The 25849-nt window shown below is 41.6% G+C and overlaps 1 protein-coding gene across 3 annotated transcripts in view; it reads left to right on the top strand.

Annotated features, from left to right (window-relative positions):
* Positions 1-25849, top strand: part of MSH3 (mutS homolog 3) — an 89669-nt gene that overhangs the window by 40778 nt on the left and 23042 nt on the right. For 2 of the 3 annotated variants that reach the window (XM_039566480.1, XM_039566479.1), the window contains exons 12-17: positions 573-682; positions 10072-10204; positions 17834-18021; positions 20497-20665; positions 22864-22928; positions 24231-24347. In XM_039566480.1, coding sequence (XP_039422414.1) covers positions 573-682; positions 10072-10204; positions 17834-18021; positions 20497-20665; positions 22864-22928; positions 24231-24347 — 782 coding nt within the window. The remainder of the gene's footprint in view (positions 1-572; positions 683-10071; positions 10205-17833; positions 18022-20496; positions 20666-22863; positions 22929-24230; positions 24348-25849) is intronic. The other variant, XM_039566481.1, reaches the window with a different exon arrangement.

Raw genomic sequence — 25849 nt, 5'->3', positions numbered from 1 at the left:
GGACAAATGTAATGCTTTCTTAGTAAATGCTGAGATTTTCACAGCTGTTGGACATATTTTTCCCAGTGAAGCTCATCAGATTTGCAAATCTGGCCCATAAGTCTTAAATTATTTTAAATGGGATCAGACTGAAGGAAGATAACATTTTCAGAAGCATAAAAGTAGTTAATCTGGTCTGGCTTTTACTGTGAGTTAGGAACATTGCTGCACTTTGACTAACAAAGAACTTTCCTAAAATTTAATTTCTTCAGCAACTGCAGTTGAGTGATGTCTGCAGTAGGGTTTGTTTTAGTGCTCCTGCTCAGAGCTTTATGCACAGACTTATTTTAACTGTTTAATTCATTCTGGTCAATTTGTAAAAGCTATTGTCTAGCTAAAGGAAAAACATACTTAAATATCTTATGCCTCCTGGAGGTAGCTGATGTAAAGCATTGTTGATGAATGAGGTTGATAATGAATGTACAGTTGCCATATCTTAAAACCTAAACACAATGTTTTGAATAACGTGAAGATCCTTCACTGCAAAACCGACTGCTCAGTTAAAAATAATTAAGCTATTTTCATTATTTTAGACTGACATGAAAACTAAAGGAAGCCTACTCTGGGTCTTGGATCATACTAAAACTTCCTTTGGACGTCGAAGACTGAAGAAATGGGTAACCCAGCCCCTTCTGAAATCCAGGTGAGATGGTTCCTTATCCTGGGCTAAATCTGTGTTTTATAGTTGTGATAGTGAGTATGCCCAATGAATTTTGTTTGTCCAGAAGACCTGAGATCCACAGCAGAGTTTGCACAGGAAGTGACACAGTAGAAGTTGTGGGTGTTATATTTAGGTTTGAAGGAGTTAAACCACTCTTTCTTGGCATGGATAATTACTAGTGGGTTTGGACCAAGTTAGAAATTGCTTCGCAGAAGTCAGATTGGGCACCATTCTAATTCTGTATCCTTTTTTAAACAGTTAATGAGGATCACCTGGGACTGCAGGTTCTTTTATTCCTGAACTTGCCCATTAATGTTGGATGTCTTCCTTGCTTCACAAGCATTTACATCCCTAATGTGTCTAATTTCTTCTAAAGCAGCCATGGATGTTTTTGTTATCCCTCTGCATACATGTATTGCACCAGGAGAGAGTTCCTTTTTTATTAATCCTGAAATGTGATGATGGTTTGGCCACTCCTGTATTTTGACCTGTGCTTGATTTATTTATCAGTGCTTTAGAAGTGATGTATTTTGCAGCAGTGCTACGCTGGTTTTCACTTGTCTCGGTTTTGAAATGGGCTCCATCTTTTCTGATTTCTCTTTGCTGACCCAATTTGAGTGTTGTGCTTGAATGTGAGGTAAACAGTAGTATTGAGTCCGTGGGCTGCATTTGCCTACATGTTGAGTTTTTGGATCCATTCATTTGGGTGTGTGTTTCCTGAGGATTGTTAATGTAGAGTTCATTGAAGTTGTCACTTTCTTCCCTTCAGTTGTAGCATACAGCAGGTCTTTTGACTTGGTTATCCACAGTATCGTTCCCCTCTGTTTTACTTCTGAAAATATATTAAGCAGTTTTAGTGTTTATTGCTTTTTGACAGGTTTAAATGGTGAGGTATACCAGTGTTTTAGCATCTTGCTGTTGCTGGTAATTTACAAATGTGTCTTCAGAAGCATCTATTTTTCCTTGACCAAATCTAGTATGTTAAAGCATTGTACTTCTGAGGCATCACTACTTAATTTTCTTATTAGCCTTTTTGTAATAAGTTAATTTCAGTGGGCCTCTTGTTTTTTGATTCTTCTGATAACAGCTTTCATGTATCTTACCCACTTGCAAAGGCTTTTGATGTGACCATCCTAAGCAGCATGGAGGTCAGTCAGAGCATTGCATTCACCTGAAAAGCATTTAGGTAGAATTCCGCTGCCACTTTGCAGGAATAGACGGAAATAAATCAGTTTATTTCTCTTCCTGCCGTGGCGGCCTGCTGGGTTTGTGTGTGCAGTTGTCAGCGGAGGGAGCCAGAGCACTGAGGATGGCCCCGGGCAGGACGCGGCTCGCGCTTCTCCCAGACCTCTCCGGCCGCGCTGCTTCCGAGTGACCACGCCTCTAGGTCAGCAGCTCAAGCACCGCTCCACAGGGAGATGGAGCAGACTGCAAACTGCTTCCCTGGGGACTTCAGGCCCTCTTTGTTAACCAATATGTTTAGTTTAAACTCTCCCTTCTCTAAGTGCAGAACTTTACAGGCTCGTAGTTCTGTTTCCTTCTCTTACTCCTCTGCTCCTTCTCACTTCTAGAGAGGGATGCTTGGCATTTTCAGGCTTCTGTGGCTGGAGATGATGGTGCTCCTCAGTACTACTTGAAGCAGAAAAAGCTATTTTGCTCTGTGTACTTCTCCCTTTTGTACTCTCAAGTTGTAATTTCGGATAGTTAGTGCATCAGGCATCTGGCAATATTGTTCCCAGTAATGCACAAAAATGCACTCAGAGAACATTCCGTAATTGTAATTTACCTGTGCCTCCTGGAGTGACATTCTCAGAGGAAGTAAGGCTTCTGTACTGCATCTTTCCCAGTCACTGAGTAGGTGTATCAAGTGAGAGGGTGTAATTACTGCTTTATGCCTTGGAGTTGAAAATCACTTGGGATGATGACTAAATTTCCTGTGAAGGAACCATACATTAGATTGAATAAAGATGGAATGTGTACAGACTCATTTGGGCAAACTTGAAGATATTCTTTAAATCATCAGTGATGCAATACATGTAGAGACAAGATCTGTACATTTGGGAAAAAAAGAAATGGTAAAAAAAAGCTTAACCAATAGGGGTGTAATGTCCTCACTTACTCACCTGGGTACATGAAGGTAATGAGATAAGAGTGTATCAGTCACCAACAACTGAGCTTTTTAGGAGTAATGAGGACAGTTGTTTTCCTGCAGAAGTTACATATTTTACGTGGATTATAGAAGTGCTATCTTACCTCTGAAATTCAAGTTCCATCGAGTGCCTTTCTCACCTGATGTCTGTAAGCAGAGTGGAAGAAAATCAAAGTGATGTCCTGGAACATTTCTGAGTGAGTGAAACCTGCCCTCCTGTCGGGCAATGGGGTTCCAGCAGGAGAACAGCAGAGCAGCCACAGGGCTCAGGACAGCGCACAGGGTCCAGTGTTGTAGCACAGTGTGATCTTTGTGTCTTTGTCTGTGTGCAACAGTTACAAATATTTTCCTTCCTAATGCGAAATAGATCTCAGAACCCTTGAGGCTGATGTGAAAGTCATTGCTTTTTCAATAGCTGCATGAGGAGGAGAAGGACAAGGTTCACACAGGCCTGTGTGAACTCTGTGGCCTGTAAGTACAGACAGCACTGCATCAGGAAGGTGATTCCCCTACTCTCCTGCTCTTGCTGGAGAGGTGGAATGTCTTTTAACCATCAGTGGGTGGACAGGATATGTGATTTCTGGTGCCATAGCCAGGGGGAGGGAGAGACCTTGCTGTGGAACTGGGAGAGAACCTGACTGCTGTTTGCCTCTGTTGCAAAAGTGCCTTCTTTGGGTTAAAAGAGTTTCTAATGCAAAATTTTAAAAGCTGAGGGATGTGTGTGAGATAAACTGGGAGTGGTAAAATACTGGGGATGTGTGATGTGCACATATTAGTTTGCACAGTAATCTCTCCCCTTGGGGTGTTCTGTACGGGTTTTTGAGGGTTTTCATGTTTGAAGTAGTTTAAACAGACTGAGTGACCCACGAGTGCCTGGATTGTTTTACTTTAATATTCTTCTGTCTCTCTTAGAATTTTAGTGTTACATATGATGTGCCTGAATTTATCTGTAGCCAATTTATATTCGCCTGGTCTTTTTCTAGTCAAAGCTGATGTTTAAATCTCAAGAAAGGAGAAAAATTGTATCTGTTTAGACAGTTGCCAAAAACATGTCAACCTTTGCTTTGTGCTTTAGAGGAACCAAAATTTTAATTACCTCTCAAAAACTGGATTTCCATTTTTTCCCTGAGATTCCAGCATACCTTGTCCCCGCCTTTTCTTCCAGTTCTAGATGAGATGATGCTTTTATAATATTGAAGCCTGGTAGGATAGTATTGATAATTACTATTAGTCTGAATATGCTTTGTCCTCAGGAGCTCAGAATGAGTGTAAGTATAGCAAATTCAGAACTGCACAATTCAGGACTACAGACAGTTCCTTATCTACTCCTGAAGAAGAGGAAGAGTGTAAATTGGCATTACTAATGCAACATGCATTACTTGGAGGATATATACTGTAGAACTGGGAAGAAGAGGGTCCCTTTATAGTGAGATTGGCAATGACATGTCTTTTGTAATATAAAATAATGTTTTGTTCTAAATTTTCTCACTTTGAATGTATTGAGTGCTGTTTTAGTTACACTTCTATACACAAAGTATAATCCTAATGGAAATTCTTTCAAGTTTGACTTTGTCCTTGTTCTCATAATTAAAATATCAGGGCAGTAAAACAAACTATCTAAATGTCCTTGGAGAAACCCATCTTAATTCGGACTTAAATTGGTTGTCAGTTGATACCATCATCATCCAGTGCAGGATTAGAATTTTTTTTTTCCCCCAGCAGTAATTTATGAATAAAATCCTCTGATCCTACAGCAGGGCTAAATTTTCTCCTAAGAATAACGACTTTATAGAATCAGTGCCAGTATAAAATGCACAAATGCAGGTTACAGCATATGCCTGAGATCTCAAAATTGTTGTAGGAAAGAAAAAGATTGCAGCATCATCACATGTATTGATTCATTTTTGCTAGCTGTGTTTTGGTCCCTTTGAATGCTGTGTCTAATTCCTTATAAATGGAGCAATCAGGCATTCATTCATGTTGGCTAAAGTAGCTAATTGTTCCCTTTTTAGGCACAAATAGCTGAAATACATTGTGTATGAACATAAACAAAGTGTTTGATTACCATTTGCATATTTTGGACGTTCTTTTAACAGATGTGAAGATAAAGTTTAGGGTACTTGTATACTGCTGTTACGTATTTGAGATCCATTCAGGGAGATTGTCCTCTCCTGGCTGCATGTTCACGTTGGACCTCTCTGGAGAGCCATGAGACATCAGTTTTGAGAGTAAATTACTTGAAAAACAAGTGAACAGATCCAGAAGGATGCTTAATTTTTTTAGGTTTCACTTAAATTTCACTGCACTAATTATGATAGAATTACCCTTGTTTGTACTTTTTTGTTGGTGCTAATGGATAAAATTCCAACAGTCACACCAAAATTTTACAGATCGGGGTTCATCCCATAAATTAGCCAGCCCATAAATAAAAAGCCAGAGGTAAGGGTGGCATCCCAGCCTTTAGGGGAAGGGAGCACCCAAGATTGGCCGGGGCTCATGGCTGAGAGGAAGGGCAGAAGTTGGAGGGCCCACAGAAGGCCCCGGGGTTTTGTTAGCAGATGACACACCTGGCAGGGAAATTGGTCTGTTATCCTGAGCAGGATAAGCACCAGCAGTGGGGTTTGACCAGAGGGACAGAGTGACAGGAGAGAGGGGGGGAGGTGGATTAGAGAGGGGAGAGAGGAAGAAAGGGAGGGAGGGGTCATCGTTCCTGGCCCCCACGCCGGTGCTGCTGGCGGAGTGTCTGTCCCTGGGGCGTGCACACCTGGGGCCCCACTCCTGCAGGCACCTGTTCACAGATAAGATCTCCTGCCCTGGAGATAAGCTCCTGGGTTTCTGTGCACAGTAGTTACGAGAGGCAGTCTGTTCCAGACCTGTCTGGAAAAGGGTCGGAGGCTCCGGAGTGTGGGTGGTCCTGACCCTCCTGCTTCCTGACCTCGTTCCTGTTGATCTCCAGCAGGCACAGCACGGATGTTTGTCCCGGAAAAGTGCGTCCCTGCCTCCACAGGGTCCCTGCTCCAGCCACAACAGTCCTTGGCTGCCACTGCCAGCAGCCTTGGCTGCCTCTGCAGCTGTCGCCCGTCGGCGTTGGGGTCTTCATCGCCCTGACCTCCCCGGCTTCTGCAGTAAGCCAGGGCTTCATCTTCTGTTCTTTGAAAGGACATCCTGAGTTTATGGACTGCATAGTGGTAATTCTGCCAGGGCTGTGGGTTTTGATGGCATTAATTGCCTGTCATGAAAGGGGAGTGGTCTAAAGCAGGGGACACTCTGTACCATTTAACATGGTCTTTAACTTAATCAGCTCATCCAAAGTCTTCATTCGTGAATGGAGGTCTGAGGGGAGGTCAGAAAAAAACCCATAATATATAATCGAATAATTTAAATTATACATTTTCATTCTTTACAATGCTGCAGTTAGGAGGCTGCTAGGCTTCGATTTAGATACCATAGTCCATGGGAGGCAGTGTGTGTTGTTTCATACCCTTCATTATGTTTTTTAAGGGGTTGAATTCCTGTAACTGACAGTTCTGCATATCTCTGTTCTCTTCGAATGGATTTAATAATTAATAAAATTAATTTTAATTGTATACACTGTACTTGAGTTATGTCCTTAGCATGATGAATGAATTCATACTGTGTGCATTTAGCATAAGTTAAGAGATTTCTGATAAATTTGTATTTATTTACCTTGGATTTAAATAATACTTTACATGAATGAAAATGTCCTGCGGCTATTATATTGCAGTTACATTATCAATTTCACTCTGCTTTAAATGTAATGATACATTATCACATCTAAAAATGTTAGGTTTGCTTTGCTGCAGGAGAGACCAGCAGACCTCTGTTACCACTCCAGCAACCAGCAATCCTGTTCAGACTGCTCAGATGTTAATTCAGTGCAGTGCTTTCGTGTCTGCAGCCTTCTGCTTTGTCAAAATAATTTTTAGTTCAGGATTCAAACATGTTCTTCGTATTTTCTAATTTTCTGTATTGTTCACTGTTTGGCAGCAGAATAATGCAGGGGAGTATCTCATTATTTCACTTCAAGTAGTTCTTCTAAATGACTCCAATAACAATTCTGCAGTTAGATTTTGTTATGTTTAAATACACTGCAAAGTGATTTTAGTATTGTATTAATGATGCTATTCTTAGAGGGGGGTATGGCAGAAGTAAGAGTATTGCTTTTAGTCAACTGAATTATGTTACATTATTCCACAGAAGATTGCTTGGAAAATTGGATAAAGCTCAGATTGCTGACATGGTTTATACAGATGAGAAAGAACAGGCTAATATTGCACCTAAATGCAGCATGAAGTAGCATCCAGTTTAGCTGGCTGTTGAGTTTCTTTGCATAATGTTAGATTCAGGTTTTCTGGTGGTGGAATTCTTTTCCAGACCACAGAGAGTTTGGCAACCCCAAACTGTGTATCATATATGCTGGGTAACTGTACAGTGCACAACAAATTTCTTTAGAGATGGCTTAGCAACTGATCAGTGTAATATATATATATTTATATATTGGCACTCAATAAAATGTTTGCTCATTTCAGTCTAAATATTTAAAGTTTAAAAGCATACTTTAAAATTTATCATCTGTTTTTATGATATCTTGTCCCAGTCCTTCCTTCCTCATGGGCAGCAAAGGACACAATCCTTCGCTGTACTTTCTGACTTTTGAAATAGGAATCCCAATAGGTTTTCTTTACAGGTGGAAAAAAAGGGGTAATTTGGTACTGAGTACCATTTTCCTGACCCTTTCTTCTTTGTGGGATTAAAGCAGAAAAACTGTGTGGATGCTTAGTTTTAGATTACTGGAGCTCCAGTAACACAGCCATATGTGAGGATGATTAAAGTGCAGATTAGGCTTTGGAGGGAGGGGTTTCTCAAGTATCTCTGTCTATTTAATGTATTGCTGCCAGTTTCCAGTTGGCTATATAGTAATAGTGCCATTTAAATTAAATTAAAGTGTTCTGGAACAGAGTTTTGCTGCTTACAGTGCTTTTAATAATACAAAATAAAGGTTTTTATCTTCTTTAAGGTACATATGCTTATAATTTAACAGTTCAGTACTCCCTCATGTGGAGGAGAAGTGTTCCAGGGTTTCAAGTACAGCAAGCTTAAGTAATTCTCCATGAAAATGGGATTGTGGGTGGCGACACTGACCCTTCAGAACATCACTGTAGCTGCTGGTTTGGGGCTGTGTGCTCAGGGTGTTTCTGGCTCTGCCGTGGCTGTCAGCACTGCTCAGGTTCCTCCCTGTTACCCTGCTGTCGGTGGGAGCACCTCTCTGACGGGCAGAGCTGAGATCTCTGCTCCTGGGGTGCAGCTCCTGTGGGTCATTCACTGCCCTGCCAGGCTGCTCCAGCACGTGGGGCAGCTCTGATGGGTCGGGGCCAGGGCTCAGGTTGTTCTGTGCTCAAGCAGCACCACTGCCAGTGGCTGCTCTGTGCTGCTGCTGCTGCTGCTGCTTCCAGGTCACCTGGCTGCCCATAGGAATGGGGGAAATGTGTGAATTTGTGAATGTGAATGTGTGAATTTGGCATTGCTGGAGCAGTGGATCGGGTGTGCTTGTGACCTGCAACAGGACTGCTAAGCAGAGCCTGCCAAGTCTCACCTTTCTGTTTTCCTCAGGGTTGGGAAAAAAGCCAGTGTTGGATAGTGGAGTGTTGTGAGTGCTCTGGTGCTATCAGAGAGTCTCTGCAGTTCAGGGATAGTGGTGAGTTCCCAGGGTGCCCAGGCAGCAGAGGCTGTCCCCTGTTCATGTGGCAGCAGTGGGAGGGTGCATCTTCCCGTGCTCCAGGGCACAGGTGGGCAGGGCCATCCTGGTGTTGTACAGCAAGGCTGCTCTGGGGGTCAGGGTATGTCATTTGTGGCAGGTGAGGGAATGGTTTTACTGCTTTGGCATAAAGAAGTATGACACTGAAACAATCCTGGCACATGACAGCTGTTAGGTTTGTGTTTATCTGAGAGCACGCCCAGGCATGATATTCCCCTTTCACATGAGGTGCAATAAAATTTCAAGGACTTAGATTCAGCTGTCTTCAGGGCCAGAGGCCTCTGACTGCTGGACTATTGTAATGTCTGCAACCTGTGGAGGTGCCTAATTTCTTTGGTTTCCTCATGGACACCATTTATGAGCAGCCACACTGGCAATTGGCCTGAAAGTTCTGCAGTAAAAGCCAGGGGCAAGACAGGCAATCTTCCAGAAATCTTCCATTTGGATTGTGTCCTTAGTTCCCATCCCTCTGTGCTGGCTGAGCTCTGAGCATCTTGCTGGTCCCTGAGATTGTGGGCTGGGCTGCATGTGCACACACTTGTCTGGGATGTGAAGTGTCTGCATCAAAGGACTGATTTCTCCTCAAACTGCATGGATGGATGGGCTTTGGATGCACCCGTTTACCCCTACTCTCAGTACTGCCCTGGGAAGCAGCAGGAAGCTAATTTGGTTGCGCAGAGAGCAGAAATGGAGTTACCTCTGCAATCTACAGCCAGTCTATGGATATGTTGGAAGGATACAGAGGAGATTGGGGTAAAACTTGGTGGTAGTTGTCCATTTTTGCAGCCCTTTGCTTTTAAGAATATGATTGTAAGAAAGGTGCCAAGAACTATGGAATTGCCTCTTCTCATAAAAAAAGTGTTTCCTCACTTCAGGAGGACATTTCCTTGACTTCAGTCCCAAAACACAGACATAAATGTTACAGGTTTTAGCAAAAAACCAGTAAAAAAACCAGCACAGTTCTGATCCATGTAATTGCCAATCACTGGTTGGGACCAGACACAGAGGGGCAAAATGGTAAGGGGTATTTACAACCTGCTGGAATAAAGTATGCTACATGGAGTTCGGATGTGAACTCTAAGCTCCCTCTGCCCATCCTCCAGGCACTTGTCTGTACAGTTGGGGTGGAGTACTCAGGATTCAGTGTTACTCCTGTTATAAGCCCCAGAGACACATGCAGAATTGGGCACTGAAGTGTGTATTGGGCTGTTGTGAGCACGGAGAGGGGAGAACGAGCTCATGTCCAGGATCTTGCTTGCATTTTGAGTGAAATCCCAAGATTCTCTGCATTCCTCAGCTCTTTTACTAGCCTACTCATGAGGATGTGCCATCAGTCAAGGATTAAAAAAAATCAACCCAAAGCAAACCAAAGGAAGAGGTTCATTAGATGTATGCCTTGCCCTCAGAGAAATACGAGTTTTAATTATTGATCATCTTCTTTTACAGTGAGATAAATGCCCGGCTTGATGCTGTGTCTGAAATTCTGCTGTCAGAATCCAGCGTGTTTGGTCAGATTCAAACTCTGCTTTGTAAGCTGCCAGATTTACAGAGAGGCCTCTGCAGTGTCTTCCACAAGAAGGTATACCCATCATTACACTAATTTATTGCTCTCTAAACAGCATCATTCTGTCTTAGTGTACTTCCTTTGGTTTTGCATGTTTGTTTAAAAATGTTTTCTACTTAGCAAGACTGAGGCTCACATATTAAAGGGATGTGAGTTTATAAAAATCAGATGTGGTAAAATCTTATTTTGTGATCAGCAATATGCTGACAGAAGAAATGTCTGGGCAGGGTTCTAAAGCACGTGCTTTGGATTGCTAGTGATAACAGGAGAACATCTGTGGTAGTCATGATTTAGTGGCTGGGTTCAGCGAGGTGGCATGGTGCAATAACCATTTGCCATTAACTGTTATTTGCCTTAAAGCTTTGCATTCCATGTGGTGATCTAAAATCACATGTGCAAGTGGAACCACTTGGCTGTAGTTTTCTGTTTTGAAATGAATGTTGATTTGTTTGTAAATGCTCTAGTTTGGACCTCACATCCACATTTTAACAAGAATCACTTGTAATGAGACTCTGACAATTCTTAGCTGGAGCAGATTAATGTGCCAACAGCACCTGTGGAGTACTTAATGTTCTTTCATTTCACTGTTCTATTTAGAGGTTTTGACAGGTTGTTTTAGATAAAGGAATAGAACGAGAGCAAAGTTGCAATTTTTTTGGATGGTACAGCATAAAGTTTTCCTGTTTGTGAAAATCTGAAACCCAGTTATTGTGCACTTTTTAAAGCCCTGAGGTGTTGCAGTGTTTGGCTCTTGGAAAGGCTTGCTTATTTCAGTGAAAGGATGCAGAGGTCCAGCCATAAGGAAGGTTGTGGCAAGAGGGAGTGTGCATCAATTTACCCATCCTCTAAAGTGTACCATATTCACATGAAACAATTGTTGGGTTTCTTAGTCCAAACAACTGCCCAGGAATTAGGTAATTCACTTTTTAATGGTTTAACTCATTTCAGGTTTCATACATAGTGCCGTTTCTAGGAATGTATCCTCATTTCACAACATCCTGGCACTGCTCTGCTGCTGCCCTGTGGGGTTTGTTTGGTTTGGTTTGGTTTGGTTTTATTTTCTGCATGTACTCATTTCTTCAGATGTCCCTCCCTGCTGTAGAACTGCTTGCCTTTCTCAGCTTTAAGCTCACTTTTAGGTGGAGCCATGCAGAGACCTGGATGTTCGTGTGGTTTTTGAAATGAGGTGACAATGCAGTTTGTCTGAACAGCAGCCACTGTAGCATGAAGGTATGTGTTTAGTGAGTCAGATGTTGGAAAGAAGCTGCGGGAGAGGAGAAATGCTCCAGCAGAATCCCTAAAAAGGGTAAATTAGGGAGGAAAGCTCTAAGGACACGCTTTTCATTTGAGGAATTTGCTTCCCCTGGTAAAATCCTGGGTTATGCAGAGCACTGTGGAGAGGACCTGAAGCACTGAATAATCCCTGAAGACCTTTAGGACTTCAAGGAGATGGCAGTGTCCCTGAGAGACAGGGTCTGTTTTCAATAAAGAGTCAAAAGGAAACGCTGGGAAACTGATTCTGAAGCACAGGTGGTGAATATGGAGCCTGAAGAAGGGTCCCAGTGAAGCAGATAGGTACTAGAGAACATGGAGTAACTGGGTTTCATGGATTTTTTTTGTGGGCCTTTTCCACCCCCCCCCAGTGAATGCTGCCATTTCAGTTCCCACCACAGAACCCTTTCCAGTTCTGTTAATTCCAGATGTCCATCTCTCACACACTCAAAGTGAGATTTGGTGCAATTTCATTCCCATGAAGGGAGTCAAGACTGGGTGGAACACACTGATGGCTTCACTGAAGGAATGTGCTTGTTAGTTCACTGTCAGCAGCAGGAAAAATAGGTGAATGTGACAAGCATTTCATCCTCCAGGCCCTTTTTACTTCAGTGAAGTTATTATCTGAGGAGGTGTGTTGTACAAGGAGACTCTGAGGTGTACAGAGATGGCTGGGGTGTCTCAGTCATTCCAAACATTCTTTGGGATGTTTTTTTCAGTCAGGTCAGCCACTCCAGAAATTTCATTGTGCAAAGCCCTGTGCACCAGTAACCTCTAGAGAAGACAGAAAAAAATGAAGGCAAAACAATGGTCTGTAAGGGAAAGCATCCTGATGAGAGCTTTTGTGGTAAAGGACATCCCTGTCTGTTTTCCTGGTCTGACTTACACTGGGTTTTTTTTGAAAGCTTGCTAATAAGTTGTATCTGGTAGCATAATTCAAGCTGGCAGTTTTAACTTGGCCTTTCACAAGTTCCCGTTGCCTCAGACCACCAAGACCTGTTTCTGATTTACCCCAGGAATAAGCAATCTTGAATTAGAACAGCATTTTTGCAGTGGGAATTGGGTATTACCTTGGTGGTGACAGTTGAGCTGCAGTTTTGCCCCAGCCTGAAAAAGGACTGTGGGAGTGGTTAAGGAGACAGGAGCAGTACTGCAGTTGCCATGGAGAGAGGAGTTAACTTCACAAGGGCTGGTTGTTGTTCTCAGTTTGTGCAGGTCCAGCACCTGACACCTTGCCAGGCAGAAATGCTCTCTACTGCAGACAGGCCTCACTCCTCTCTGTGGAAAAAGAAGGGTGAGTGCAGGTGAAATGTTTGAAGACTTCTGGTTAGCCCACAGAAGCTGACTGCAAAAGGAATCTGAGAGACAGGCAATTTTAAAGAGCTTGGTCTCAACAGTGCCTGGAGCTGATGTAGAATCAGGCCTTGGTGGCAGAGGTGGTGCTCGGAGTTTTCCAGCACCAGATCAGCCTGTGGAGCCTGAGGAGAATCACCAGATCACCTGGCACAATTCAGACCACACACGTTTCCTTCTGGCATTGGTGACAGATACAAGTGGCAGGACCCTACATTTTTGCCTCAGTTAAAGTGGGAACTTGACTTGGAGTGTGGCAAAAGAGGGTCAGTGACCAATGTTTGAACAGGTTTTAAAACCAGTACGGAGTAAACATGCCATTAGTACTTTAAGAAATGTGTCCTACAGGCCAGCCTGATGTTTCTTGCTGTTTTCCTGCGTGGTTTTTCAGTGTGTTTCAGAAGATAAACATTTATGGGTTGAACCTGTATAAATATTTATCTTATTTGTACCCTTTGCTCAATAAACATTATTTTTTTAACTAAATCACAGTCACCAAAGGATTCGTCATAACAATTGGCCATTAAATGTACAAAACGGATTAAAGTGGAGCTGTTTACCTGAGGATGGAGAGCAATAATCAAACCTTACCACCACATGTAGTAAAACATCATTTCAGTTTGTTCTGCCTTTGACTTCAACCCTAGGCTCTCTCTTGCTCCCAGTTCCTCACAAACTGCTGCACTTGGGAGAACCTGTTCAGCTGTGGATCAGGCTCTAGAGGTTTCCTGCCCACGTGCCAGGCTGCTCACCTGAGCAGAATGGAGCAGGCAGGTGCTGCAAGGGGGGTGTTTAGTGCCTGTCTGCCCACAGCCTCCCTGGGGATTGGCCTTCCCATTTTTCAGTGAATATCTCACTATTTCCTGGACGTAGCCGGACTCCTCAGAGGACAAGGGTGCAGCTCAGCTGGGTGCCAGGTGCGCTCAGTGGTGCTGAAAATGTGCCCTTCCCTGGAAGGTGCATTTGATACGTCATTGAGGAGGGTGTAATTTTCAGAAGATTCAGAGAAAAATGTTACGGTTTTGGTTTTTGGTTTGTTTTTTTCTTGTGTGAAATGAATACCTGTTATATATGCCCAGGAAATTAGTTACTGTTTGTATAGAATGTTTTAAATATGTTCTCCCCATAGGATAATCCTTTGACTTCTGCTAACATATACCTTGTATTTTTTACTTTTTTTTCTACCATGATAATAGCATGCACATGTTGCTTATACCACACTTTCAATCTTTCAAAGAATTAAAACTTTTAATCTTAAAAGAAGATATTTTTAGGTTTGCAATGCTAAATGCTGATTTGAGCAAACTGTTCCCTGTTAAGCTGATTAATATAAAGTCATAACAAGGGGGCTTTGTAATCTTAAAATTAAATACCTCATTTTTCCCAAACCAAAGTGTGCTCTCTATGCTAAAGAGATAAAGGTGGGTACTACAATCTGACAAGAGTGATAAATGTATACTGCATTTAGACACCAGTATTTTTTATTTTAAATGCTTTTAACTTGGAGTGAGTGGTCAGTGGCTGTCAGCTGTGGGCCTCTGTTGGAAACACTTTCAGTAATGCAAACAGGGCTGGATTGCTGTCCGTGTTGCTGAGAGGGCGTTAGATCTCTGTTAGATCACTGGCAGCCACCCCACTTCAGGACAGCTTGATAAACTGCTGGATGAAACTATTGTTTGGCATCACTCTGAGGTTATTTCTCCAGTGCCAGAGAAGTTATGGCTATCACTGGTGTCATCTCAAAATCAGACTTCAAAAGTAGCACTGGATAAGCTTGTGAGGATCTTCTGTGAATGCAAGGCTGTTAATCCTGCTTTATGTGAACAAGTTTTACTGTATTTTAAAAGCTTCTAATTTATAACGCAGTTATGTATCTTTTGTAAGGATACTTAGGATTTGAATGGAATCAGCCCCACTGTAATGGAGCCCAGCTTTTCCAGAGTTATTTGAATGTATCTGTTCCAAGTTATTTGTTTGCTTAGTAAATTTATTTCTGCAGAGGAGACATTAAATTTTAGATGCAAAGTCCTGCAGTGTTACTAAAATGGAGCCAGGGGAAACAGGGACACTGAATCAGCACAAAAGGGGTATGTTCACCCTCATTCTTGGAGACACTCTATTTAAAAAGGTTGTTTGCAGTAAAACATGCTGCATTTCCCTTTCTCCAAAGGTCTGTAGTCACAGAATCGAACAGGTTTTTAACTCATTAGGTGACTCTTACAGTGTCCTGTAGGCCATCAGAGTTGCTGTGAGGAACTTAAGCATGTTTATTAATCATCTTCTGACAAATCTTATAACTTCAAGAGTTGTTTCAGGTGACACTGCCTTGAAATCCAGCTTTCTTCTCTTAGTGAAGCCTCAGCTTCACCAGCCTCACCACCCTGACTGGCGAACACCTCAGCCAGGTGTTCTCATGTATACCCACAAACATTTCCCCTTCCCACACTCCTGCAGATTGTGTACTGATCAAGGCCCTATTTACTTCCTTTTGCAAAAAAGGAACAATTAACCCCGCCACCCCAATTAACACCACCTGGGGAACTGATGAGTTTCTTAGTGTGCATATTTGCTCCTGTCCTGTCCTGGGCACTGTTCCCCTGGGAATCACCCCGCTGCCTCCAGGGACCTCCTGTGCACACTCTGGAGTCCAGGGAAGTCTGGCAGGATTTTATCCCTCATCTGCATGGATGTGGATGATGATGATGATGATATAATCGGTCAGAAAGTGTTTTATTTGACTTTGAGTCCAAGCCTGGATTTATCATTTGTTCACAGTTTCAGGCCTTTCCTCTGTGCTTTGACTTCAAACACCGTTGACATATTTACTCCTTTATTTTTTTGTTTTATTTTGTTGTCAGAACTTTTTCAAGATAGAAGCAGTAAGTCCCAGATTATCAGAAAGATGATGATAAATCGCAGCAAGTTTTTTGCAGAGGAAACCCAAAGTTTTCATGAGGCAGAATAATGGACTGTTTATGAAGCAAGACTGAAAGACCTTTTTTTTTTTGTTAAATTGATGATTAAAGGAGAACAGAAGGCTTAGAGGTATTTGAAGGGTGTTAACAGCAGAGAAACAGTTGAGTTAGTGTAATACACAAGAGTAAAACCGGAGACATTTGGATTAATTTAATAGAAAGGAAATTTTTGCTAATAACACTTTTACATGATGATAGTTGTTGCATTATGGATTAATGGTAAGCACACAGTATCTCGGAATATACAGGAAAACTAACACAGAAAAATTGGAGCATTTGCAGGGAAACCTCCTCATGGGTCTCCTCTCTCCCTGGCTCGGTGGTTCTGTAAAATAGATGAGCTTAGGTTTTCCAGAAACATTCTGAGTGCAGTGTCTGTGGCCTTTCTGAATTCCTAACTGTGGTTAAATTGCATTTTGGCTAATACTTGATTCTGTGTTTGGGTACAGACATTCCTTGGGAATAACTACAGTGTAATAGGTGAGAGAATTGCCTTAGTTCTTGCATTTGAGTATGGGAAGGGAGAGGAAGAAAAATTTACTTTTGGGGAGGAATTGAAAGAGGATGACAAAATAAAAATGCAGATGTGTTCTGTGAAATATTGAATCACTGTAGCCTCCCTCTTCTGTGAGCAGTTTTGTACTGATCACCACACAGTCCTGTCCAGAAATTAAATTCTAGATCTCTATGGTAGAAGAGAGAAAAAAATGTAGGAACAGAAGGATGTGGCAGACAAAGAATATTATATATCCTACTGCCTTCCTTGCATCCTCAGGTGAGAAAAATAAGCTGGTTTTCTTTCAGCATTGTCAGTTGACTGATAGGGGAATTTCAGAAGACTAAAGGAGGAATGTTTCTACAGATCAGTAAAATATGAAAAAACACCAGCATAATTATGTATTTATTATGGGCAACTTTTAAAAAATTTTCTGAAATTGGAAAGTCCTGGGAGTGCAACTGAGTTCAGCGAGTTTGGAGAGCACTGAGTGTCCTGTGGGACCAGGTTTCCCTTTGCTGTGCAGCTGTGGTGCAGCACAGATGCAAACCCAGTGCTGTGCAGAGCATTTCAGAATCAGCATTGCCTCCTGCGTGGGTGGGCATGGGCATGAGAATTGTTTCAGGAGGGGTGGTCACTGCTTGAGAAGCCCTTCCTGAACATGAGCTAAAGGTAACAAACCATGCTGACACTGGGGAGCATCCAGAACCTAACAGCAAAACGCTTGAACCACATCGCAGGTAACGTTAATGGTTCAAAAAGGGAGAGGAGATTCTCTCTTAGAGCTGGTGCTTTTGGTGAGAAGCTGCTTTAAGGGAAGTAGAGTGCTCCTGCTCTGTGGATGTCATGAATGAGGCTCTGACAGTGCTGTGTGTGTTGGCCCCAGGTTGGGATGTTCCCTTTTAGAGAACAGAGAGACAGAGAATACTCTGGATAACTGCCTGAATGAGGAAGGAGGATCCTCCATTGTGGTGATCAGAGGATGACAGATGCAGAGTGGGCTGGTGTGTTCTCCTCTGTCTTCCTCACGCAGGTCTGGGAGCAGCCAGACAGAGCCCAAGCTGTCAGTAGCTACAACCACTTCAAACAGGGTGCTGGTTTTCCTCCTCTCTATGTTTTTCCTTCCTGTGTTCCTGATCCCAGTCTCTCCCTGCCTGCGCCTGACCTTGCCTTCCAAACCCTGTCCTGCCAGGTCAGCAGCCTGGGGTGCACAGGACCATATGGACAAGGTGTGGTGCTCCTGAAATTACCCAGTCTGCTTTTTTTGCTGTGTGCATGTTATTGCCCCTACTTCTGCTTTTCTATGCACATCTGCCCCCAGCAACAGGAGCGCTGGAGATCAGCTCATGACAAATTCCTAAGGACAGCGGTCGAGACAATTGGTGTGATTAATTAACCCCCTGCATGGGGCAAGATGGTGCAGCTCTGTCACTGTCCATACATTTTATTTGCATTTTGTCACATTTTAAAAAAGAGCAGAACCTGTAGGTTTTCTGTTAGTGAAAATATAATGCATTGTAATGATTCAGACACTGCTTCCCTTCTCAGTGCTCTACGCAGGAGTTCTTCTTGATAGTCAGCACCCTGTCTCGTCTGGACTTGGAAATTCAAGCTTTCGTCCCAGTCATACATTCCCATGTGAGATCTCCTCTGTTAAAAAATGCACTGCTGGAAATCCCAGACCTTCTCTCCCCAGTAAAACAGTATTTAAAGATCCTTAATGAAGAAGCAGCCAAGTAAGTAGAAAAAATACGTGATTCTCCTGTGCCTCATAGGCTTTCTGAGTAGATGTGTTCAGTTATGCAAATTTTGCATCTTGGTTTAATACACCTTAGTTTTATATTTTTTATTTCATATTTATTTATGTACAGTTCCTTTTAGTTAAAGCAGAGTTTGTTGTTGTGGCTTCCATTCTGTTTTTAAAGTCAAAAAGGGAGAATTTTGCCTAGTGGGTGTCTGCCTCAGGCTGAAGGATTTTTTGAAAGTTTCCCACCTGTTCTGGGTGATGAATTTACAGGAAAATATTTGTTTAACAATTAATTAATTAATTAAAAGTTAATTATTTTTTTTAAAGAGAAGCTAATGCTTTTGAAGACAGACTTGACCTTCAGCAGAGTGGCAGCTCTGGTGTCAGGAATATGCCTTTCACTATTTTTGTGAGAATTCATTAAAGCTGTCTGCTCTTCTTTGTCTTAATTACGTCCATTGTTTGTCCAAGAAAAAAAAAAGACAGAGGAAGAAGATGCTAAATTGGAATTTATACACATTATATTGGAGAACATACTTAAAGAATTTGCTGGGTACTGTTAGCTCTGAAGAACTGCTGCCTCCACTGTTACCCCTGGATTCTTTGCTGAGCTTGTGGCAAAAAGTTGTGTGTCGTTATATGGGGGCAGCATAGTCTTAACTTTATATTCAAAACAGACTAGAAATAAACATCCACCTTATTTATAAAACATTTTTTATCTTCTCCAAACTGCGATTTAAAAATAACTCTTAAGAATTGAAGCCTAGAACCTAATTTTATTTGCTTTTGATTTAGAGATGGATCTGAGGTATATAAAGTTAGAGGTTGAGAAGGGCAGAAGGATTTCCTCTGACCATTGGAAAGGTGGGATTATGAGATTCCTGCTGATGCCTGGTGCCCAATTGTAGTTGTGACAGTTTATGCCAAAACAGACCATATCTAAATTGTACCAGATTTACTGTAGGTAGGTTCAAAACATGGGGTGTTTTTCTCTGTCACTGTGCTAATGATGGCTAGAATAGTATACAAGATATAATTGATCTGCTGATTGGGTATATTGTACTTACACTTACTCAGAAATGATTAACCTGACTTACTGTTTGGCCTTTATATCTCTCAAATGTATGTGGTGGTATTGTTTTTACTCAAAAACATTTCTTTCATCAAAATCATGGCTTCTACTCACATCCATCCATGCACACACACTTGTGCACATCCTGCATCACGTGTTAACTTTGTTATGAGGTGTGGATAAAATCCTGTAATTGTTCTCAAAAGTGTCCCTTTGCTCCAGGATTTTTTCTTTACAGGGAGTTTGAGATTTTGGGATTTGTGTTTTTTAAGGTGTCAACATTAAAATTTTTTGTAGGCATCACGTAGCAGTGACAGTCTTCACAATCAGCTGCTGGCTACTAGTGATCTTTTTTTTTTTGCCTTGCATTCCCATGGAAACTAGTCTAATTACCACAAAATCGTTTCTAAAAATTAGTATTGTACTTTAAAATGGCATCTTTGCTGTCACTTATGTAATGCCAACGACGATGGAATGCAAAGCCAAAACACAGCTCTGTTACCTGCCTTGTCACTGGCTCCAGCTGTAGTTCCATGTGCAGGCAAAGGGGTAGTGGAGTAAGTAGAATATTAGATTTTTTTATTACTTCCATGCTATAATACTTTCAGTTCGCTAATTACTTGCTCTCCACATATTAGTTTTCAAGGTAATTATATAATTAACTTGCAGAGTTCTGTATTGACTCTAAAATGCAAAGTTATATTGCAATTAACTTAGGGCTGATCACACTGCTTTTTATTGTTTGCCTGGTACTTAGTAGGGTAAGTTAAATTTTTGTTATGTTTGTTGACAGCCACATTTTTAATTGCTAGTTCAGCTTCTCAGTTTTAACCATTTCAGTGGCATTGCTTCTTTCAGGTTTCAGTCCTGATGCTGCCAAAACAGTTCTGTCATTTTTTCTGGCACTGAAACTAGAAAAGGGCATTGTTTTGCATGTACTTAAAAGTACTCTGGTTAATCTTTTCTGGACAAAAGAAGGAAGCTGCTCTGGGAAAGTACTGATGGCATTCTGCTTTGATGAGGACCTTGGGGGGGGGATTTTTCTGTGCAATCCTTACAAAAATGTGTCCGATTTTCGCCAAATTCTAAATGTGTCAAAAATCTGTGTTCATGTTATGCAGAAATTAGCTAAAGTTTCACATTTAACTGCAATTAAGGTGTTGCCAGCAGCTGGGGGGCTCTGGATACAAAGTGCCTCTCTGTTTATGTCGTGGCTACACATTTCAGTAAATGGGCTGTACTGTGACCAAGCACCCGAAAATCTGTGTTTAGACGGGAATTAAGCTAATGTTAAAACAAATGAAAATAAATTAAAATAAGGATGCAGACAGTAGAATTGGGGAATATCTCTCTGTTTTTACTGTTATTTTATCTTACATTTTTTATGGATAGGACTGGAGATAAAACACAGTTGTTCAAGGACCTCACAGATTTCCCTGTCATCCGAAAGAAAAAGGAGGAGATCCAGGATGTGCTTTCTAAAATCCAATTGCATCTGCTGGATATTCGTAAACAGATTAAGAACCCTTCTGCAGAGTATGTTACTGTTTCGGGTCAAGAGGTACTGTGGGGTTTATTATGTATGACTGTACCCATCCTTGCCTAGAAAATAGCTTAAAAGCGGGACCTAGCTGGAACTCTATTCACTGAGCGTGGTGCTTCATGAGGGCATTTGACTATAATCTTTTGTACAACTTTGAAGAACAGCTTTTTTACCTTTATTTGTGTGACTCCTTTATTTGTTAAGTCAATCACTTTAGTGACTTAAATAATAGAAACACATCAGTGCAGTTGAATTTGGTTCAGTAATGCTTTGCTTTTCTGTCTTCGTAAAAACACTCACGTACTTGCAAGGTTAATTGTATGGCTATTAAGTGCTGGAATGCTCTCAGAGAACCAGGAAGCACAGCATTTGGTTAATTTGAAGAATGGTGAAAGGATTTCTGAGTACTGAGTCAGACTGTAATTTGAAAGATGGGAGAGAAGAGGGAACAGTATTAAAGAATATAAATGTTGTTTTACTTCCAATTCTTGGAAATGGTGTTCTGGACTGGAACTTTTGTTGATGGATGTACACGTGTGGGCAGGACATGATCCAGCGAGCTGAGAAGTTCAGTGGTGAAAAACAGAGACAACAGACCCTGCCACGTTTGTGGGGGAACTGAAAGGAACAGTGAGGTAGGACTGCTCAGCGTTCTCCTCTGGAACTGAGAGTAGGAAGCTGGGAAAAACTCTGCAGAAAATTGGGGAAAGAAAGGACTTAGGAAACAGAATGAGAGTTGTGAGTAGAAGAGAGGAGTGGGTGAGGACAGGGAGGGAAGGGGCTGGAATCAGCCGTGGGGCACTTAGGAAGCTGAGAAAGATCCAAGAGACACAGGAGGGAGCAAATAGGCACTGCTGAAAATGATGGAAGGGATGAATTAGAGACAGCAGCCTTTCATAAAGACCTGAAGTGGATGTTCCTGCTGAGGGTGAAGCTGAGAACAGGAAACACACAGCCCCAGAGTCGGGTTGGCTGTCAGCACAGAAGCTGAAATCCAAGGGAAGAGTGAAAAGAGTGTTTGAGTATTATCTGAGGCAGGGAAGAGCAGGATTTGCAAGGTTTCTCTCAGGGAAGCTGGGTTAATAGCTGCCATCTGTGTGAAGTAAAGAAAAAGAGAGGAACTCATCAAAGGGAGGAGAGCATCCGAGGAAGGACTGAAAAGTGGTTTTGGAGCCAGCAGTCACTGCACACATTTCAGAGAGGAGGCCTTTGTTGCAGGGCACGGCTCAGAAGCCTTTGCAGACAGAGATGTGTCTGGTGCCTTGATGAAAGGAGCTGCAGAGGTTGGGGATAGCTCTTATTTAATGACATCTGGTGTGGGTGTTTCACAGACACCAAAAGAGGCAGCAGAGAGGGGTCAGAGAAGATGGTCAGTGAGGAAAAGAAAGATGCCAGAGGAATGGAAATAATGGAAACTTAATTGTATGGGAGGAGTAGAACACAGGACTGGAACAGGAATTTATTTGGTTTGAGCTCTTTCTTCTTTAGATCTGTATGGTATATTCTCCTTACGTTCTTGTATCACCCTGATAGATGTAAAATTCAAATGCTCCTTCACAACAGAGAAATATCTTGGAAATGTTTTGGGTGAATTAAGAACCAGTGCCCTCTGTCCTTGCTGTATTTGTGTGTTAGGACTGTTATCCTTGTTTGTTCTTGGGGGTGATTGCTGGCTCCTCTGGAAGTTTCTATCTAAATCTTATTAACCACAATGGAAAAGTTTTGTCAGACATGGATGGGTCTTGTGGCTTTCCATAAATGTGGTCAGGTTCTGTGTTAACCTAATCTGTGCAGGAAATTCGTTTTCCAGCTGAATTCTGTGACGTGAGAATGCCTCCACTCTCTGACATCCAGGACCTCAGGCTATTGTTACAAAGATAACTGACATGAATCATATAAAATACCGCAATAAACACGTCACGTAAATTTCACTGCGCTGAGCATCTTGACACTGCTGCTGCTTTTCCCTGTGCCTCCTTTTCTGACCTGCGTTCATTTGAACCTGAAGCAAAGTTGTGTAGGTGCAGAGGGGTTATGTATGTCATAACCCCAGCTTTTTTGGGGGAGAAAAGAACATTCCCTTCTGGTCTGCTCTTTCTCTTCAGGCTCAATATGGTTTTTCCTCTGAGGCTTGCAGTTTGATAAATGACGATTCTGATTCTCTGCTCTTCCTTTGACTTCCCATCATGTGTAACGTTACATTTCTGTTATTTTAGTTTTTGATAGAAGTCAAGAATTCCCATAAATCATCTGTGCCATCTGACTGGGTTATGGTTAGTAGGTATGTAAAATGTCTTTGAAGTTTGTTCTAATAGAGAAGAAAAATCAAGAGGTATTTTGGTATTACAATTGATTACATGCACATTTTCATCGTCCCATGTGTTTAGGTTTGTTGGGGTTTTTTTTAGCTGAAAACCCAACCAAGTAATAAATTTATTGCTTAAAAGCAAAACAATCCAAACAAAACTGAGGAAAATTGATTTCTTACAACATTTGTTTTTACACAGTACATCCTCAGAGCACAGAATTACTCACCCCATCTTTCAAGGTGCATGTCCTGGTGTCAGAACTATGGCCTTGATTCAGTTGTGCCTGTAGCTTGCACGTGCAGATCCTTCATACAGTTTTGATTGTTTTTGTTTTATTCAGAAAGGTCAAAGTAGCTGTGCTAACATCTGCTCATACACCTCGGTAAATTCAGTGCATTTAAAATACCATTTTGCTTACTCATACAGGCAAGCTTTTCTTGCCTTGGGACTTGGTGTAATGTAAGCTTGATTCTGGATAATTTTCCAGCAGATGAAACAGAGATGGACTCAATGATGTAGTTGGCTTTTTTTCTTTTCAGTGATTTGATTTATGATTTGAATGGGTTGAATACCTGAAAGTTACAATGTCCATGTAAATGCTGAATTCTCCACAAGCCCCAGTGTGTAATGTGTGAGCACAGACATCTCTCACCAACTCTGAAGTGATGCTCAATTCACTTATGCAAGAATTAACACTCAATTCTCTTTTAATTAAACTTCTTTTAATACTCAAAAGTGCACAGATCAGACAGAATTAACTTGGTGAACAAATTACAGCTAGTCTGGATTCTGTAAAAGAATGCCTGGATATGCCAAATGGAGTCCTTAATGAAAATACATGAGTAAATAGCAAGTGCCTCAAGTGGAAACTAGCAAGACCATCTGTATTTTCCATGTTTATTTCAGGCTTATCATGAAGTTTTCCTCTTTAAAGTGAATCTGGTTTTGTCTAGTTCATTGTATATCAACCCGTCACAGCAAAGTCATTCACTTGGGCAGTTATGGCTGAGCAGTTTTGTGAAATACGTAAGCTTGGGTGATAATGCCACACTGTGCACAGCATTTCAAAGCCTTCTGATACCACTTTTTTCACAGTAGAGGCCACTGGAATCTATAGGGTTTGGTATCACAATGGAAGAGCTTTTTTTTTTTTTTAGAGCATCCATTGTCGAGGCTTACAGAGATTAAGGAAATTACTCCAATTTTGCATGTAGATGGTGTAGCTGATTGCCTGGTAACCTTGATTTCCAATCAGTCCTTTCTCTCCGTTGCAGCACAAAAGCTGTCAGCCGCTTCCACTCGCCTTTCATTACAGAAAATTACAGACTCCTGAACCAGCTCCGGGAGCAGCTCGTCCTTGGCTGCAGCGCTGAGTGGCTGCGCTTCTTGGAGTGAGTGCACCAGAGTCAGCTTTCACCACTCTGTTCCACCCCGCTATAGGAACAGAAGAATGCTTATCTTATAAGCACAACAGTTCATAGTTACGTTGTCCTCACAAGTAGTCAATTAAAAGGTTGTTCTTCACTGTAAAGCATTTGAGGGCAAGACCTTTGAGCCCGCGTCCTGAGACCAGCAGTCATGTCTCTACATTTGAAAATTCTGATGAAAATAATACTTTAAAGTATATAAGGTGTCTCCCAAAGTTTGAAAAATAGTATCACAGCATTAAGAATCTGAAAGTACAATTAACTCTGAGTGAAACTGAATCTAGTTGGTTTTATTGGTTTTAGTATATTATTTATTAATATTATGTAGTAGTTGTATTACTTTTTATATTTTGTATGCTATCCTGACTATGAGAGTTTGATAGAAAGTATTGGTAGTTTTATTGTCCCTCACATCTGGCACATCTGTTTGTCTGAGATCAGAGTTTTCAGTGGGGTTATTTGCCTATTTAGGCAAAGGATCTTTAAAATGGGACTTTAAAAAATACGTCCTGAACTTCTCACAATGTCTTTAATTTTTCAGGTGCCTGGTTATCTGTTATTTTTCACTTCCATGAATTACAGAACCACTGAAATTGTTCCTCTTGTCATGCAGTGATAGTTTGCAAAAACTTATCAAGTCCCTGCTCAAGTTGTCTCACTGGATTTGCTTCCCATTAGCAACCCAGAAATTCTGAAAACTGAGTAGAAACTGGGAACACATTCCAATTCACACTTCCCCAGTTGTGTTTCCTTCGCAGAACTATAAAAGTAGTTCTCTCCATGTTCACCTGGCTGTGCTCAGCAGAGTTGTAGGAGAGCAGCAGACAGAAAGGGAAGACCTGTGTGTAGGAAGGTGCTCTTCTTTCCCACCTCTCCATTCACTGATGTCTTTGTTTATTAAATTTTGCCCCCCTGCTGGTTTTATATTCAATGTTGTAGCTTTGAGACTAGGGGAGAGGAAAAGACAAATTCCAGAGGACTAGGAGAATGAACTCTGCTGAAAACTCAGTTCTCCTGGTAACATCATTATTGCACTGGGGAAGCAGCACCATAAACTGAAAATGAATTCTTGAATTTTCTGTTGCAGATACCATACTTGGTTGAAATTGTAGACAACTCCTGTGCTCAGACGCTCTTAGTTTGGTTCTTTTTTGACTGTAACATATGGTTGAGGTTGAATCAGCAGTTGGGATTCTGCTGCTGAGATTCTATATCAATTCTGATAAATTGTGGCATTTTTGTACACCTCGTTTAGGCAGCAGGGATCAACTGCTGACCCTTTACAAGCTATCAAATTAATTTAATTTTTCCTGATTTTCTGTGCTTAAAAAATAATTCATTGTTAGAATGGGAGGTGAAGTCCACCTTGATTAAGGTCCTCATGTTGTATCTCATAACCTGCTGGAAGATTTGGATTCAGAATGATTTAAAGAGCACAGGAGCCCTGTGAAGATCTTGCATGGGGT

This window comes from Corvus cornix, chromosome Z, assembly GCF_000738735.6.
Source record: "Corvus cornix cornix isolate S_Up_H32 chromosome Z, ASM73873v5, whole genome shotgun sequence".
In the NCBI taxonomy this organism is placed as follows: domain Eukaryota; kingdom Metazoa; phylum Chordata; class Aves; order Passeriformes; family Corvidae; genus Corvus; species Corvus cornix.
The sequence above is the reverse complement of the archived record's forward strand: the minus strand, read 5'-3'. Positions and strand labels throughout refer to the sequence as shown.